We start from the raw sequence: 19,198 nt of genomic DNA, 5'->3' as shown, positions 1-19,198 counted from the left end.
TTCCAGTTGCTCGGTCTCACTGGGAGGACAATACTTAGCAAGAAACTTATGAATAAACTCCTCCCACTTCATCTCCTTAACCTTTTCTTTTCCCTCTGTTCGGACCACAATGTTCCACCGGTGAAGGGCTTCAGCTTCAAACATATGTACGACGAACCGTACTTTGTTGCGGTCATCACACTCACATATGTCTAATACTGACTCCATTCTGTTGAGCCAGTCTTGAGCTTCTAGTGCTCCCTTTCTTCCGTCAAAGGATTGAGGTTTACAGGACATGAAGTGCTTATAAGTACATTCCTTTGCTTTGGAATATTCACCTTTTCCTTCTAGTGGCGTGGTTGCAATAGTGTTTTTCCTTTCGCCCATTCCTTCCCTTTGTACTGGCGTGGAGGCTGTTGAGCTTTCTTCATGTCGTTCTCTAGATTGGTTAACATTACCGGTTTGTGCATTCTTCATTACCTTAGCCACTTCCACAGCTATATTGTGGATATCCTCAGTATTTAGACGCATGCTTGTACTAGACCGGGACCTGACACTATGAGAGGGAGTTCGAGTCCTATAAGAACCTTCCTCTCTCCTTCTGTTATTTTGATTATTTCTAGACCCTTGTTCATCTCTATGTTCAGACATTGTCTCCTTCCTATAGGAATATGAGTATAAAGAGTTCCTAGTATGTATGATACATCATCATAATATAACAACTATATATATCACATATATATATATATATATACACGTAAAAATATATATAGCACATAAAAAGGCACAACGTATTTTACTTCTTCTAGCGTCAGTCAATTGGCTATGCAAGTACTTTTCCCGAGAACATGTTATTTGGCCTAGTGTAAGTGTGCTATTAATCTTTAGAGAACTACTGGTTAAAGCTTAGGCATTCCTGCAATACCTAATTCGCTAAAACCTCGGGCTCTGATACCAACTGTAACACCCACCCCGTAACCCGGGTGATTGTGCACAATTGATACACTTACAACGGAAACAAACTAAACTTTCATTAAAACTTATAATAGTCTGAGTACAACACTTTATTTATTTACAAACTTTTGGCAACTAAGAACTCCTTCATCTTCTAAAACTCCACAACTATCAAGTAGTTCCTATAGCTTTCCTCACGACTCACCTGAGATAAGTATACTCAAAACGACGTCAGATATATACTGGTGAGCTCATACTATACAATTTTTATAAAGACATACCACAGTTTACATTATATGCATACACAATATGGGCATGTGACCACATTATAGTCAGGTTGGGCCTCATTGAACCTTATAGGTCACATTTGACTTGTCACAAACCACCGTACAAGAGACATACTGGTCCTCCAGTTGTGTCCCCCTACGGCCGTCACATGGGTATGAGTGTGTGTCGCTGGACCTTATAAGCACGAAGTGCTTGTGGGTACAACACCTTATTACCCTTCCCAGAGTGACACACCTCATTAAGCATAATAGGATCCCACATACCCCTACTGACACATGCATACTGCAGCATTCTCATTATTACCAGTTATGGACGAGTATACTATCACAGTTTAAAAGACAAGTATGATGACTCACCTGATTAGCAATTGCTTAACAGCCGCTAGTAATACTGGGTTATGTCTCAAGGTCATGACACAATTACATAATCCTAGGTTAGGTAATGGTACACCTAACTAGTCATTATCATGGTTGGATATTGGTTAACCCTACCTTGTTTAAGCATGGGTGATCAGTCCATGCCTAACTAAGGCTAGGCTACCCAATACCCGCCCCTGACAATAACCCTAGTACCTAAAAATAATACTAACACTACTACTACTAATATATTATTACTAATAATAAAACTAATATTAACTACTAAAAATAAATAATAAATAACTAAACATAAACTTAAACGAGAGTATACCTCAAAACTATCTACGGCACGTTGATGTAGAGTTTCCCTACTCCTGCTCCTACTCGCGTCCCAAAAACGACTATTAACAACACCCAACAGGGTATCGTATACTCAGGATTCTCTATACTAGAGCATTCCCGTTAAAGAAACTGGTACCTAAACAAACTACTGAGACTCTTATTTAAAGCAAGCAAGCAGGCACCTCAAATTATGCTCGATAAAAGGAATGAGGGAAGCTCCAATAGAAAAATATTGGAAGGCAAAAATACTTCGAAGCTGAACCTGTTCCCATGCAATAGTCAGGAATTCTTGACGATACCGAGCTGGAACAACCTGTTCTTCCTGAATACCCTGATTCAAGGCCAAAGAATTTCCTGCTGCTACCATATAGTATTCATCTCTACCCGGTGATAAATAAAGCATCTGTGGCCCCTTTTGATCTCTCAGAAATTTGATAAAACGGACTTTCTAGAGACCCCCAACGGCCAATCCTCGCATGAATTGCTAAGGATCCAATAAGTCCAACATTTATTCCTTCAGATGTGTCAATTGGGCAAATACGCCCATAGTGACTAGGATGAATATCTCGTATTGGAAAAGTAGCAGTTCGCGCAGTCAATGGATTCAATTGACGTGCCTACCTACCTGCTTGACCTGCTAGCTTGCTTGCTTATATATATTAATTCAGCTGCTTAACTCGTTTTTCTTGTATAACTTTTAAAATATGACGTTTTATAAAACGACGAATATGTCATTAGAACGAGCATATTTTTATCTACGTTTTAACCTAAGTTTCATTAAAAACGGAGTAAGGTAAATAAAATAATATATTTAATTATTAATATTAATGGTCTCCTATATTAGCCAAGGTTTGTCAAGATATTTCACCTTTCACACAATTATCTTACTCGTTTAACAATATATGAAATATAAATTACATATTTCACACGTTTATAACCAGCACATTAAGATTCGGGGTATTACACTATTAAACCAGAACTTTTAGGTTTATACGGTGCTGTTAAGCCATTAAATATAAAATTAATGTTAAAGTAGATATATCTGACATATGTATATAACACATGTATCTTATGTATGTAAATAGTCCATGTAGTGGTGGGAGAGAGTATTATTAGTGTTTGTGTGGTTCTCATAGTCATAATTTATTACCACTTAGATTTTAGTTGTCTGGTTACAGTGTAAAAGAGATGTTATTTGGGATAGAAACAATTTATAATGTGTATATTTTATAATAATTTAAACTACTGCGTTAAGTTCTACAAGAAACTAAACTATTTATTGTTTACAGCTAATATATGTTCATATGTATACATATACCACATACAATTCAAAAAAAAAAAAATGGTGACTAGTACTCTAGAGTTTGACTTTTTTCTTACACTCTTGGTCTTCAATTGCTCTACTATAAATGTTGACTTTCATGGTGCAGTTCATCCTCACAGTCACATGTCTCTTTATAATGTTCAAAATTTTGACCCTACCACCAACTACTGTGTAACTGCTCATGGTCAATAAACCTGTACCCAAATCATTTTGTAAATTAGGGTCCTTCAATAGACTGTCAACAATTATGTCGAGTGTAACGTTCATTCTAGTTGTACGCCGCGCCTTCGATTTTCCGGGTGGCCCTCGTGCCTCTCCTATCACCGCCCCGCGGTAGTATAGGCTCGTTGTCGTGTTTTTGTACCTGCATAATAATATAAATTTGTTTAGTACGTTAATGCATGTCAATATACAAAGTTGATTTCTTTTTCCATAGATAGCAGTCTCTATTTAGTTTCAAGAATTAAGAAAGTAACATGTTTTGACCTTAAATTGTTACAATTCTTAAAAAAAAGGTTGTTTTAAAGGAAAAGCCCTTAAATCTTGTCAATAAAATAAGTTGGTTCATCGTGTTTGTGAGACTATTGTGTTGTATCATTGATGGAACCTCAAATGTGTTCACTCGATTATCAAATACGTAAATAGTATATGAATAACTAGTACTAGTATCAGACAATATAAAGAAAAACAATAAAAAGAAAAGTTTAACGGTGTCACTTGACGCTGTTCTTTACCGGTTGGCTTGACCCCTAAAGGTAAAAATTGTTCCTAAATGGATTTTGATAGCGGATATGTAAAATTACCACCTATTTGTTAAATGTATAAATTTAACTATAACTTATACTACCTTGCTGTTCTTTAAAAACAAAAAAACAAAAAACAAAAAAAAAAGAGAAAAGAAAAAAATCAATCCCTTGTACTACCGATGAGCTAGTGTTCTAGGTTTGGAACATGTATTGTGGGCAATATTATTATATCCAGGAAGGGGGCATGGAGCAAGCCATGCTGAATGTTATGGCACTATACACCGACCCGGGTGAGGTTTAGTTTATTTATTTTTTTATTTTAAAAAAATACAAACCATTTATTTAGCTTCATCTTATTATTTCTTTTTTAATTTTTTATTACTTACTCTACTGCATTTCTCATTCTCACAACACGTCTTTGGATGTGAAAGGTGATACCTATCAGAAGGGCTAGCCCGTTAGGTTTTTCACCTTAGGTACGGGCTTAAAGCCACAAAAGAATAAAAGCCTCCATTTTTTTAAGGCAAATTGGATTTAAATAATCACAACTTGCTCAATTTGGCCGATAATAATCACAACTCAGTTATTGGCCGATAATAATCCGAACTGGTGCACTTTTGGCCGATAATAGTCCGCCGTTAAAAATAGCTTAACGGAGTTAAGCTTTTTTCCGAATTACAAACCGATGTTTTATGGATTTTGATCAGAACGAGGATACGAGTTGATTGATATAAAATTTACCTCGAAATACTGCCCCAAACGACGAAAACGATGCTTCAATTTGGGTGTTTAAACTTCCAATTAATAAAAATCAAGTCGTTTGGAAGCACCGTTTCGAGGTAAGTTTTACATAAATCGAATCGTATCCTCGTTCTGATCAAAATCCATAAAACATCGGTTTGTAATTCGGAAAAAAGCTTAACTCCGTTAAGCTATTTTTAACGACGGACTATTATCGGCCAAAAGTGGACCAGTTAGGATTATTATCGGCCAATAACTGAGTTGGGATTATTATCGGCCAAATTGAGCAAGTTAGGATTATTTAAATCCAATTTGCCTAAGTTATTATATATAGTATATGTGTTAAGGCCTACATAAACAAATTAATTGCAAAATAAAACCAATTTTCTATTTAAAAAACGGCCCAGTTAGAAACTCCAGCTAAGCTAATATACATAATTGCATACATCGGTGTATTAGTCATTCATTATAAAATCTCTCGATTAGAGCTGCCATTATTGTTGTTATTTCCAATCTGTCTGCTGCCAGCGAATCGCTGGCCGTTATGACTTACGGTGATTTTAGTTTGTATTCTTAGATGCATGTTCTTTTTTTTTGTGAAGTTATACAAATTTAAAAGTCTCCACTTTTTATTTCGCTTAAGGACTCAAAAAACGTTGGAAGGCCCTACCTATATCACTGCCTACGTGTCACACTTTTTTTTCATATTTCACATCCACTACAACACAGTCTTAGGAAGGGGTGGTTGACGGGTGCCTAGGATATCCCTCAACTTTCTTGACGAAATGCAAAAAAAAGTCTTCGTTTTATGAATGTATAATAAAAAAAAAATGATACCCCTAAATTTTTCTTATAGATCCGTGAGTCTTAGGTGGTATTTGGGTGTGAAAAAATGTCATCAAGAAATACCATAACTAAAAACACGTATAATTTTCACAAAATACAAATCAACAACATGTTTATTACTAACCTGAAAGACGAATAATTCGGGTTTTTAACCGATATATCTGCTATTAAAGAGATATTGGTCCCTGGACCTGGGATGGTGCCAACCATAAAACCATGATTGTCAACCGTAACGCCATTCATCCTGATCTCGGGTTCTTTAACCTTAAAGATGGTGAAAATCAAGGTCACAACTATCACGACCACGACGATTATGGCTGCAACCAAGCAACTACCCCACTTGATGTATTTCCTTCGATGGGAGGGTTTCTTCAAGACCGTCTCTTCGTCGCTGTTGTTGCTATGGTGGTGATCTACAACAGCTGGAGCCAATGGTCTAACTTGCTCTTTTTCCCCCATGTTTAGCTTTTGTAGATGTGTGTGGGAATTGATTTAGGAGTTTTGGAATTTTGGGTTTGTGAATTATGTGGCTTTATACTTGTACAACCTTCATTTATGTTTTTGACTTTTAAGAGTCAGGCATGTTATCATATGAATCCATTTTTCTATAAAAATTGGGTGTTTATATTAAATGGTACAATAAGTATGGTGTGTAGATGTGAAACCATGACTCAATGATATAAACATGGAGTTCTATTTTCTGAGTGTTTATAGAACAAAAAAATATTATAAAGAAAAAAAATACAACCAGAAAGATATCCACGTTATACATTTAACATAATTTATCCTATATCTGTAAAGTAGAATAGGAGTAACATTTGTGTTCAAAAAATTATATATATCTTCCTTATTTTCATACAATAGAATCTTAACTGAAATAGGATTTTAATCTAACATGATCAAAATAGTATTAATTAAATGTTCGAGATTTAAACTTTTTAAGCGGCTTAAAATGAGTACTTAAAAGGTTTATAGTATAATTAGATCCATAAGAATTTACGATTGTAAGATTTTAAACATAAATATCCAACTTATATATATAATAATTCAAAACAGATATACAGATATGCATTATGGAGTTTAAAGATGTTTTTGGTTTCTGTTTACCAATTTGCAAGTCAAAAATGTGGACCAAAAGACATTAAAAACATTTGTGAATAATTTCAAAGGAGATTTCCACATGGAGACATTAGATACAGAAACACTATTGAGTGGTGGTGGTTGTGTTTAGTTGTCCATTTCAATATCGTGTTTCCTTTTCTTGGTTATACGTGTCTATCAATGTTGGAGAGAAGAAAACCGTCCATATTGATAAATCGATCAAATCAATAGTTTAGAAGAAAGGGTCGATTTCTCACACTTTAATAGATAGATGCATACCATATGCCGGGTTGTTTTATAGGAATATGCTGTAACCTAACCGAAATAAATATGATTTCTTGGTGTTTCGTTTATCTAAGTTCAAGTAATAAATCCGAGTACTTAGACACGTGAAATTTTTTATCTGTTTTCGTTCATTTAGAAAAACATGTTAATTTTTTCGTTAACAAAATATAATCATTCGTGTTTGTTCAATGATAAGCGAACATAATTTAACATGCATAACATAATATAAATTTAGAAAATAAACGTGCCATGTATATTATTAAAGTACATATATAGGATGAGGTACCTATAAAAAAATCATTTTTTCGTAAGAAGCGTGAAAACGCATAGGAATTAACATGTAGGCATCATGTTTTGGACTAAGGATGATGTTTCGGGTTGTTTTGGTAATAAAAACACCAAACATAACAATTTAAAACAAAATGCAATGTATTATACGCATCAAATTTAAAACACATTGCTTAATTAACACTTAAAACACACAACTTAACGTTTTTGGCATGATGTTTTAACTTTCAAGCTTAGAATTCATTGAATTGTGTCTTAAATTGTTGTGTTTAGTGTTTTTCTTCCCAAAACAATCCAAAACATCATGCCTAAGTCCAAAACAATTTTCTTTGATTCCAGTTATTCTAGGTGAGTTCAGAAGGCTAAAGGATGTGGGGGTCATGAATGGGACATAATTTGCCACCTAGGAACATGAATGAAAGGCTACACCACCCCCTTCATTGATCCATCATGGTTTGCATGGATTAAACCATGACAACCATGGTCCTGCTTTCCGTTTTTTCAAGGAATCATTTCCTTTTTCTTTAGACAAAGATAAATTAAAATAAATAAGAGCTAGTGGTTTGGGTCATGACCACACCCTTAGGATAGTGGTTTTGGATGATCGATTAGAGATGGATTACATGACACTAACATGGAGGGTCATAGTGATCATGAGGGTTATAACCACACCCTATAGCCTAATATCTGGATTTTTCAAACATTTATACATAATTAGTAGTCGTAGTTATATGGTTACCAAAACAAAATCACCTTTGATAATCTTTATATAAAAAAAGACTATTTGTGTCAAAACCAAAGTATAACTTAGTACACCTTCGTGTAATTCATTTTTTAGTTTGTTTGTAAATTTTACCAATAACTAATTAAGTACATTTTGATATTAGAATTTTTATACTCGTATTTAAACGCGATCGGTATATTATACAAGAAATACGAATAAAATATATAATTAAATAATCCATAGAGATAAATATTACATGAAATAAAGGATTACATCAACATAATAATATTTACAACATGCTTTGTATAGGATTTGAACTCTCAGAACAAACAATGTTTATTTGTGATTGTTGACTGTATTTGTAAGAAGCATTTGACCGTTAACTGAAACCATTAAACGAATTAAATATGGTAGGTGTGTGGTTGTAAGTCGTTAGTGATGTGTACCATATTGTGGTCCAGGTCGCTAGTCTTCGACTATATTAAGATTTGAGTTGCCAATTTAGTTATCAATAATTCATATTTTGAATTTTTTTATTATTAAATAAGCTACTGTGATTAACTCTTTATTAAAAAATTTTTAAATTTATCAAAACTTGTCACTCATTAATCTATTAACATTTTCCTTTTATGAATCTATTCTTCACTTAAATTTATATAAATTGGCCAGTCCTATAGATGCATTATATACTTTGAACAATCCTATATTATGCTATCTAGACAAGAAACACAAATTTGCCACATGATCCTTTTCACATTTTTAACACCTTTATCTTCGAAAATTTATTAAAACCACCTTTATAGAAACTAATATTTAAACAATTGTCCAAATACATATTTTGTTTGTACAAAACGTTGATAAAACTAACCGAAACAAATACAATGGTTGTTAAGTGTTAACATCTCTATTTCTTTCCACACTCATAACCATAAAGTGTATAATAACATATACAACTTAGAAAGTATACAATGATGGTATTGTTAATCAATAACTTTAAGTAACCCTTTGGGAAAATTCGTGTAGTTACTTTGAAACTCCTTGAAAAGCGTTATGAAGTGTTTTCCTCAATTATAAGATTAGTCACATGCACAATTGACAAAATGTCTATATATGTTACTAACGAAAAGGCTCATGTAACACTTAACACCTTACATGTTTTCACATGTTAAAATGCTCATAATATACTCGTAGTATGTCCTATAACTCGCTTTAGAATTGAACACATACTATGAATTACAAACAATACCAAACAAACTCAAAAGTCCAAATTTTAGATAAGAGAAAAAAAAAAGCATTGTCTTGACACAACTCGATTAAAAATCCCAAGTTCATGCAAAACTAACAAATTACTATTTTTTTTTTTCTATTCCAATCACACATTTAAGATATATAAAAACTAATTTAACTAATTTAAATATTTTATATATTATTAATAATAGAAGCTAATTAACAATACTTTTAATATTAAAATAATATTAGGTTAAACCCCATGTATTACACGGGTTGAATAATGTAACTTTATATAATAAATAATAAAACAATTTATCTTTTAAAATCTTGTTTGCAGTGGTTGAATAAATGATTTTATATATTAAATAATAAAAAAAATTATATCTTTAAGAACCTCATGTATTGTACAGATATAATAATTTTATATACCAAATAATAAAAAAGTTAAATCTTTAAAAATCGTATTACACGGGTTGAATAAGTGTAACTTAATATACCAAATAATAAAAAAGTTATATGTTTTAAAAAAAATCTGTGTATAAAACGGGTTGAAACAATATAATTTTATATACCAAATAACAAAAAGGTTATATCGTTAAAAACCACATGTATTACACGAGTTGGATAAATATAATTTTATATAGTAAATAATAAAAAAAATTTATATCTTTAAAAACTTTGTGTATTACTCTGTTTGAATAAATCTAATTTTATATACGAAATAATAAAAAAAATTATAACAAAAATAATAAAAAAGTTGTATCTTTAATAACAACGTGTATTACACGGATTAAATAAATATAATTTTATATAGTAAATAACTAAAAAGTTATATCTAAAAAAACTTCGTGTATTACTCGGGTTGAATAAATCTAATTTTATATACCAGATAATAAAAAAGTTATAAAAAAAACATTGTTTTATATATATTTGTAAATGTATATTTATGTCGTTTGTTTTCTTTATATTTTGTTTTGCTTTTCTAAGTATTCATTTATAAATGAATTGAACTATTTTTCTATGTTATTATATATTGTTTCGCCTTTAAATATATATTTAAGGAATTATCCTTCTATTCTTATACATATTTAGAGATTTATCTTTTCTTAATTTTATAATTTTTTTCTTATTATAAATATATATATGTATTAAAATAATCCTTCTATTTCTTGTGATTCGAAAAATAATTTTTGTTAGTTGATATGTAACTTTATTTATGATTAATATTTAAGAACTTAATTTTAAAAGGATTATTCTAACATTTAAGGATAGGATTTAATTTTAAATTATTATTTATTTTATTAAGAAAGTTAAAATTATTATTTATTTAATTAAGAAAGTTAGCAAAGAAAATTTAAGGATAGAGTTAATATTAATTTATTATTTAATTAATATAAGATAAGTATGAATGAAAAAAAGGGAAAATAAAAAAAATAGATGTCTCCAATGAATAACATGGGTCACACATTGATTTATTTTATTATATAACTAGGTTATAACCCCGTGTATTACACGGGTTGAATAAATGAATTTTATATACCAAATAATAAAACATTATCTTTTTAAAAGCCTCCTTTATTGCACGGGTTAAAGAAATGTAATTTTATATATTAAATAATAAAATAAGTTATATCTATAAGAACCATATGTATTGTATGGGTTGAATAAATGTAATATTATATACCAAATAATAAAGAAAAATTATATCATTAAAATCATTGTATTACACGAGTTGAATAAATGTAAAATTGTTTATCAAATAATAAAAAAAGTTATATTTCTAAAAACCCCCGCGTATTACATGGGTTGAATAAATATGATTTTATATACCAAATAATTAAAAAATATATTTAAAAAAACTAACGGATTTTTTTTATATTTAAAGTAGGATAAGACTGAATATTACCCAACGGATTTTTTTATATTTAAAGTAGGATAAGATTGAATATTAATATTTATTTATTTAGTTAATATAAGATTGAAAAATTATATAATTGAATAGGTGGAAGGTTGTATTATGATAAATCGGTTAACCGTACTGAATGATAAAGATAATAGTGATTATTGAACAAATTAATTAATCGAATTTAACAGAAACATTTGTGATGTTAGGCGGATTTTTTTTTTAATTATTTGAAAGTTAATATCAACTTTGGAATTCATATGAATTCTTATTAGATTAGATTAAATATTATTGATAATAAAAAATTGTATTAGATTAGATTTTAGATTTGATTAAATTAATATTATTAATAATAAGAATTTTAATAAAAATTGGTGAAATCTGTTAAAATTATCCATGGAGCTAAAATGGTTATTAAATTATATATACGTAAAGCATCTAGTTTGTATTAATTTAGATTTTTATTTTAATCACGGTAATTATATATATATATATATATATATATATATATATTAATATTTATCCATAATAAATATTTAGATAAGTATATTAAACAAAACATTTTAATATATATCATATACATATTAAATATATTTAACCATCTTTAATACACGTAATACATATATAGTTAATAATTTATAGATATAATTATAAATATCATAAAATCTTATCATACTTTAATATTTTTAATCAATTAAATGAGAGAATGACAAGTGTCCTAAAACAGGTTTCTTTTATTATATAGTATAGATATAAATATATAGTTATTTTTACACTTTTATTATTTTAATATTATAATAATTATTATTTTCTTTACTTTTTTGTATCACGGGTTGGGATGAGTTTGGTGTCAACCGATATTGAACCGATACTGGTATCGAAAATACCGGTACGGTCCTGTTCGGTATCGGTACATGAAGGTAAAAACCGGAATCGACCTGGTACAGAAAACGCCAAAAGTCGATACCGAATTGATATTGAAAATCTTTAATTTTGGGAAATTGGGTACTGCTACCCGGTACCATTTGCTCATCCCTGATCACGGGTACCGTACGAATAACAACGGTATCGTACAACTTTTTTTTTTGTGATTTTCTTCAACTTTTAATGATTTCTTTTTTTTTTTTAGTTTCAAGAGTTGGGATGAGCTCGGTGCCAACTGATACCAAATCGGTATTGGTACCGAAAATACCGGTTTAAAGTACCGATATATGAAGATAAAAACCGGTAGCGAACTGGTACCAGGAACGCCAAAAGTTGGTACCGAATTGGTACTTAAGATCTTTCGGTTCAGGAAATTCGGTACCGGTACCCAGTTTCATTTGCTCATCTCTGACCACGGGTTTCATACGAACAACATCATTACTATACAACTTTTTTGGTTTATTTTCTTTCTGTAATCTTTTAGTGTTTTGATACGTGGTTGAAAACCGGTACTCGTAATCGTATAACTTTATGTTTTTATATGAGTTTTAATCTTGAATGGCCTACTTTTAATTAGATTTGTTTATGCAGGCTTAATGAAGTTTAAGGAGTTTTTCGGGAGCTTTACGAGTCACCGGGTCGAAAACCGAAGCACCGGGACACGTTACGGATCAATCGGGAGTGCGAGAAATGAAAAATGGAAAGTGGGTGTTCAAGAGGCCGTCGGCGACGGGGTATAACCCGTCCCGGACGGGCTTCAGACAACCCATTGGCCAAAATACCCGTAACCAGTCACTTTGGGCGTCGGACGGAAAACTCATCAGACGAACCCGTCGGCGACGGGGTCATGCCCGTCCGTGACGGGCAGCAGAAAACCGGAACGGGAAATTTTGTATTTTTTGGGATAAAATCGATTTCCATGGGTCCTTTTGCATTGAATTCGGGAGTTACACTTGCTTTGGAGTTTTGAACTTGATCTTGGAGCCACAACTCATCACCATTCACCTAGCATTCCATACCAATTCCATTCATCATTCCTACATCACCCGAATCAAGATCATCATCATCAACCATTCTTAATCACTAATTCCTCCATAAACCCTAATTCTCCATACTTCACCATTACCAATCATTCCACAAACCCTAATCATCCACCATTCATTCATCCATCAAGCTTCAAGATGCCTTCATTCACGTTCCAATCATCCGGTGATCAAGCTTTTTCAACCATGAGCAGCTAATCATCTCGGTTTCACCCCGGCGTAGGTAGTTGTTAATTTTAGGGTTTCGAATTGTTCTTGTTTCAACTTAGTGACAATTTGTGTTTGATTTTTGAAACCTTTTATAATAGTGTTACATTTGTTGCGAATTCGTAAACTGTCGAACGATGTTAAAAGTTATGACTTTGCGAAATGGTGATATGTAATTGTGCATTGTCATGGTTAGGATTTACTTGTGTTGATTATAAAGTGTATTCTTGTCCGTTCTTCGGGACGTTGATAGTTATTAGCACCTAAGTCACGATACACTAAATCCGCTAATCATATGCATTCGAGTTGAATCTAAAACTTGTAGAAATCCTAGGTTAGTAATTACCGAAACCGGGTGTGATTCCTTTTTCTTATTATTGTTCTAGTAACCAACTTTCTCGTAATCGTTAATCATTAGTTGTTAATCAATTTAATCAATTCACTTAGTCTAAACTCACATCTCTCAATTAAACAAAAGCATAAAGATATTCTAGCAAGCTTCATAAAACGTGACAATTGTTTTAATTCAATCGAATCCACACACAAACCATATACTCTTCGTGGTTCGACCCCTTGCTACCACTAACACATAGTTAAGGGTAATTTGGGCTTATAAATATTATCTTTGACCGGAGCGCGACACTCCGATCAAATTTTGGCGCCGTTGCCGGGGAGTGCGTGCGCTTTGTGTTTGGATTATTGTTTGAATTTGCGTGATTATATGTTTAATTTGTTGGCTTTCTTTTTGTACATGTCTTTTTCCTTGTTACGCGGGGTGTGTTACTTGTGCAAGTTACAGGTAGTGCATGCATAAGCGGAACTCCGGGAGGACTTCACCTTTAGTCTACGAACCGGAAATCGAAAGAGTCGCAAGAAGAAACCTAGCAAGCCGATTGGAAGCAACACTTGCTTCTAATCAAACCAACCAAACACAACAACTCACACCGACCATTGAAACCGATTTAATGGCAAACCAAAACTCAAACCAAAACCAAAACCTCAATCAAAATCAATTCCAATCCCGAGAAACCTTTCATCCCGCCCAAAATGTTCAACCTATACCTCAAGAACGACCGGGTGGTAACAATAACAATGGACCATCCACACCACCTTTCCAAAACCAAAACTCCAATAACAACCAAAGAACACCCCAACACCAAAACCTTCATCGATAACAATCCTTACCCCTAAACCTTGATGACCGGAATGTCAATTCCGACCGTCGAGGCAACCGAGATCGCGGCAATCCCGCGAACGAAGACCCATTCTTCAACATAGACGACATGAGGAACGCCATCCCCGATGACGAACCATATAGTGTTCCCGGTTATCAATCGCCGGAACATGTGAGTGTGCATACGGAAAATTCGGATGATGGGGGTTACTATGATGATCGGGCTAATGATGACGAAGATTGGGGATATGTGAATCAGGGTAATTTTTACAATGCAAGAGGGTATGACGATGAGGAGTTTGGCTACCAAAACGCCAATTATGTTGGAGATGAAGACTACGGTATGGGAATAGAAGGAATGACGGTTACGAGAATAACCGCCAACCACGAAATAACAACCAAAGGAACCGAAATGACGGATTTTACAATAACAACAACAATGGCAACCCTAATCGGATTCCTCGTTTCGTGGGAGGGGGTAACCAAAGGGGTAACTAAGGTGGAAATCGAAGAGACGATAGAAGAGGTGATAGGGGCGGTGATCGAAGGGACAATCGAAGACAGGGTGATCAAGAAGTGAATGGTCCACAACGTCGTCAACAACCTCCACGGGGAGTGAATGACCGTTTTCAACCAATAGTTACCGAAAATGACTCTCCGATAGTATGCGAACGGAGAATGTTTGATTGTAAACCGCATTACATCAATATACTTCCCCACTTCAATGGGAGGTCTAATGACGAGCCATATATGCACTTGGCGGAGTTCTCTTCCATTTGTAACACTATTGGGGGGCACAACTTTGCACTAAAGGAGGTCAAGCTTCGTTTGTTCCAATTTTCGTTGAAAGACAAGGCAAAGCAATGGTTTCTCACACTTCGGGCGAATAGCATCCGGACATGGGGTGAGATGCAACAAGCCTTCTTAGACGAATACTATTCGATGGCGAAAACCGACGACGCTAGGGATGAAATAAGGTCATTTCGGCAACTATCAAGTGAACCGTTGCATGAAGCATTCACACGATTTAAGGAATTGATGCGGAGATGCCCACATCACCAAATAGAAAAGTGGGAATTGGTGAAGTGTTTTGTACGTGGATTGGATGACACAACATGGAATCGTCTCGAGTCGACGAGTAACGGGACTCTTTTGAGTAACCATGAAGACGATGATTGGGAGTTTTTGGAGCGGATGAGTAAACGGTCAAAAGAGAAAGAATCGGCCGATCGAGCTAAGAAACACCCCATTTCCCGGTCACTTCCCGATCTCGACTCTAAAGATCGGATTTCTACCTTAGAGCGGGAAATGGCTCGAATGAAGAAGAAGGAAGTGAATGCGGTGCAATTTGAGGTGTGTGAAGAGTGTGGTGACATTGGACATAGAGCGGAGCAATGTCCAATGGGGTCGAGTGACTACACCGAGGAAGTCAACCAAGTGTATGGAGATCGGAAGCAATATGACATGAACTCCAACACTTACCATCCGAGCTTGAGAAATCACCCTAATTTCCGGTATGGTAATGCCTCGAATCAAATGAACCCGAATTTTCAATCGGGTAATCAAGGAGGTCAAGGTGGGTCCTCGTACAATAATCGGCAAGGTGGTAACCAAGGGGGTTACCAAAGGAATTACAATCAAGGGTGTAACCAAGGGTATCAAAACCGTGAAGGTAAAGGAGGGTTGTTATATCCTTCCCACCTTGTTTTAGATCTCGTCCTCGAGGTCTACTGGAACAGGTGTGGGTATTTCTTTAGCATCTCTGGCTCGATTTCCTACATGTACTCTGGTCCTCTCTTGGAATCCCATTTTACTTTGACCAGAACTAGTCTCTTGTGTTTGAGATTCTTGATCTTTTTATCTTCAATCTGAATGGGTTTCACAGGATCAAACGGTTACAACGGTTCAAAATGTAAAACAATGTGTCCATATGCTGGATGAGCATATGCGACAAAATGGAATATACGGAAATCAATATGCTAGCATGTTAAGTGAACATACATAGCAAAACATAATGAAATCATGTACTAATAGTGTACTATTGAACATAATAAGTATATGATATAAAAACATGGGAAACATGAAAGTATCAAGTAGGCACATGTGTTCCACCCCAAAACAGTTTGAAACAGTAAAAGAGGGGACTATGTACTCAGTTGGTGGTGCTTAGAAGTCTTGGACAAACCAAGGCGGAAATGGGGGTAATGCTTCTAACTCCCAAGGTGATGATTCGATTAGTTCAAAGTTGATGCTATCATGAATGCTGTGAGTACTCTTACCAATTCACACCATGAGTTTAAAACCAAGGTGAGGAAAGAGGTTGAAGTAAGGGATAAATCTCAAAAGGCGTTGGAGAAGCAAGTGGGTCAACTCGCGGAGGAGATGGCTCAAATGAGAGGAAGCACGGGAAAGCTCCCGAGTGACACCGCGGTGAATCCTAAGCATCAAGGGTCAAGCTCGAGAAACACACGTGAGGTACCAATTAATCAAATTTCTTTGAGTAGTGGTCGAGTCATAGATAGTGGTGTCAAGCCACCATCACCCCAGTTTGTTGAAGGGGTGGTGGAAGATGCTAGTGAGGATGAGCAGGAGGATGGTCAAACGGGTCAAAATAAAAATGACTTGAAAAAGAAGAATAACACACCCGTTGTGACCATCCCTGTCCCTAAGGCTAAGGAAAAGGGTGTGGAGGCTACCACCGCCCCTTATCCCGAAGCATTGAAGGGACCTATTAAAAAAGTTGTGAACAAAAGAGGTCCACAACAAGAAGAGTTGTTGGAGATTTTTAAACAAGTAAAAATTAATTTACCTCTTTTGGATGCAATTAAACAAGTACCGTCTTATGCTAAGTACTTGAAAGAATTGTGTACCCAGAAACGAACTCATAAATTTCCTAAAAAATTGGATTTAACTGAAAATGTGAGTTCGATTCTTTCGGGTGCACTTCCACCTAAGCTCCAAGATCCGGGTGCGCCTATCATTCAATCCAAGTAGGCGATTTTAAAATCAACCGGGCACTTCTAGATCTTGGTGCTGGCATGAGCATTCTACCGGGTAGTTTGTATGACCAATATGAGTTTGGTCCACTTCAGTCGCCAAACACCACCGTGGTGTTAGCCGATTTGACACCCAAACTACCCCGTGGAATTGTTTCGGACGTGATAGTAAAAATCAAGGATTTTTACTATCCGGTGGACTTTTTGGTACTTGATTATGTGGCTAAGGACCCAACTAAGCAACCTACGGTGATTTTGGGTTGACCGTTCTTAGCAACCGCAAACTCTCCGATTGATTGCAAAACAGGAACGATTGATATGACATTTGGAAACCGAAGGTTGAGGTTGCATGTTTTTCCGGACTTATGAACCCTCCAGTTGATGATGAATGCTATATGGCAGACATTGTTGACACGTGTACACCTCTTTGCGACACAGTCGTGGACGGGGAAAACACAATAGAGGATTGTTATATGTTTGACAGGTCACAGGTGGAGGTGGAAAGGAGCATAGACGAGGAAGTGAAGAGTTTGGAGGTGCTTGCGGTTCGAGAAAGAAGACCGACATGGACGCACCAAGTCGAGAGCTTACCGGAGAGCATTGATACTAAATTGAAGCCGTCATTAGTAGAGCCTCCGGAGGTCGAGTTGAAGGCATTGCCGAAGCATCTCAAGTATGCTTACGTTGGTGAAGGCAATACTCTCCCGGTTATCATTGCATCTAACTTAACCGCGGAGCAAGATACGAAGTTGATGGATGTTTTGGTCACCAATCGGGCGGCGATTGGATGGACAATTGCGGAATTGAAGGGTATTAGTCCCTCGGTGGTGATGCACAAAATCATCACGGAAGAGAATGTGACTCCCGTTCGAGATGCACAACGGAGATTAAATCCGAATATGCGGGAGGTAGTGAAGAAGGAAGTGCTAAAATGGCTCGATGCGGGTATTATTTACCCAATCTCGGATAGCCAATGGGTGAGCCCAACACAGACAGTTCCCAAGAAAGCGGGTATACAAGTCGTCAAAAATGACGTAGGTGAAGAGGTAGCCACTCGGCCGGTAACCGGGTGGCGAATTTGTATTGATTATAGGAAGTTGAATACCGCAACTTCCAAAGATCATTTTCCTTTATCGTTCATTGATCAAATAGTTGAGAAATTATCGGGGCAAAAATTTTATTGCTTCTTAGATGGCTATTCTGGTTATAACCAAATTGCCATCCATCCGGAAGATCAATCAAAGACCACGTTTACTTGTCCCTACGGCACCTTCGCATTTAGGCGAATGCCGTTTGGATTATGTAACGCCCCGCCACCTTCTAAAGGTGCATGATGAGTATCTTTTCAGATATGGTGGGGAAGTCTTTGGAAATTTTCATGGATGATTTCTCAATTTTTGGGTCATCATTTGAGGCTTGTTTGGACCAACTAGATAAAGTGTTAAAAAGGTGTGTCGAAACTAGTTTGGTCCTAAGTTAGGAAAAGAGCCATTTTATGGTTCAAGAGGGAATTGTGTTGGGACACGTGGTGTCTAGTCGTGGGATAGAGGTTGATCATGCAAAGGTACAAGTTATCTCTACGTTGCCGTATCCCACATCTGTTAAAGGTGTTAGGTCGTTTCTAGGTCACGCGAGGTTTTATCGGCGGTTTATTAAGGGTTTTAGTGATATAACCAAGCCCTTATGTAATTTTTTGTTAAAAGACCAACCGTTTGATTTTAATGAAAATTGCCAAAACGCTTTTAAC

The 19,198-nt window shown here is 34.9% G+C and overlaps 1 protein-coding gene across 1 annotated transcript; it reads right to left on the bottom strand.

The window, feature by feature from the left end:
* Positions 1–3,177: 3,177 nt before the first annotated feature.
* LOC110917530 (late embryogenesis abundant protein At1g64065) lies at positions 3,178–6,273 on the bottom strand. The gene is made up of 2 exons (XM_022162063.2): positions 5,701–6,273; positions 3,178–3,607 (listed from the first exon to the last, which is right to left on the bottom strand). Exons 1-2 carry the CDS (start codon positions 6,033–6,035, stop codon positions 3,277–3,279), a joined length of 666 nt encoding a protein of 221 aa, XP_022017755.1. The 5' UTR covers positions 6,036–6,273; the 3' UTR covers positions 3,178–3,276.
* Between the last annotated feature and the right edge of the window lie 12,925 nt (positions 6,274–19,198).

The sequence above is a fragment of the Helianthus annuus genome, chromosome 16 (assembly GCF_002127325.2).
Source record: "Helianthus annuus cultivar XRQ/B chromosome 16, HanXRQr2.0-SUNRISE, whole genome shotgun sequence".
NCBI lineage: Eukaryota > Viridiplantae > Streptophyta > Magnoliopsida > Asterales > Asteraceae > Helianthus > Helianthus annuus.
This window is presented reverse-complemented; position numbering and strand designations above follow the sequence as displayed.

What these genes read in the sequence shown, in the direction of transcription:
- LOC110917530 (XM_022162063.2), bottom strand. Translation starts at nt 6,035, where the DNA reads ATGGGGGAAAAAGAGCAAGTTAGACCATTGGCTCCAGCTGTTGTAGAT. An exon ending in CCGAATTATTCGTCTTTCAG is followed by an intron (nt 3,608 to 5,700) that starts GTTAGTAATAAA and finishes ATTATTATGCAG; the next exon opens with GTACAAAAACACGACAACGA.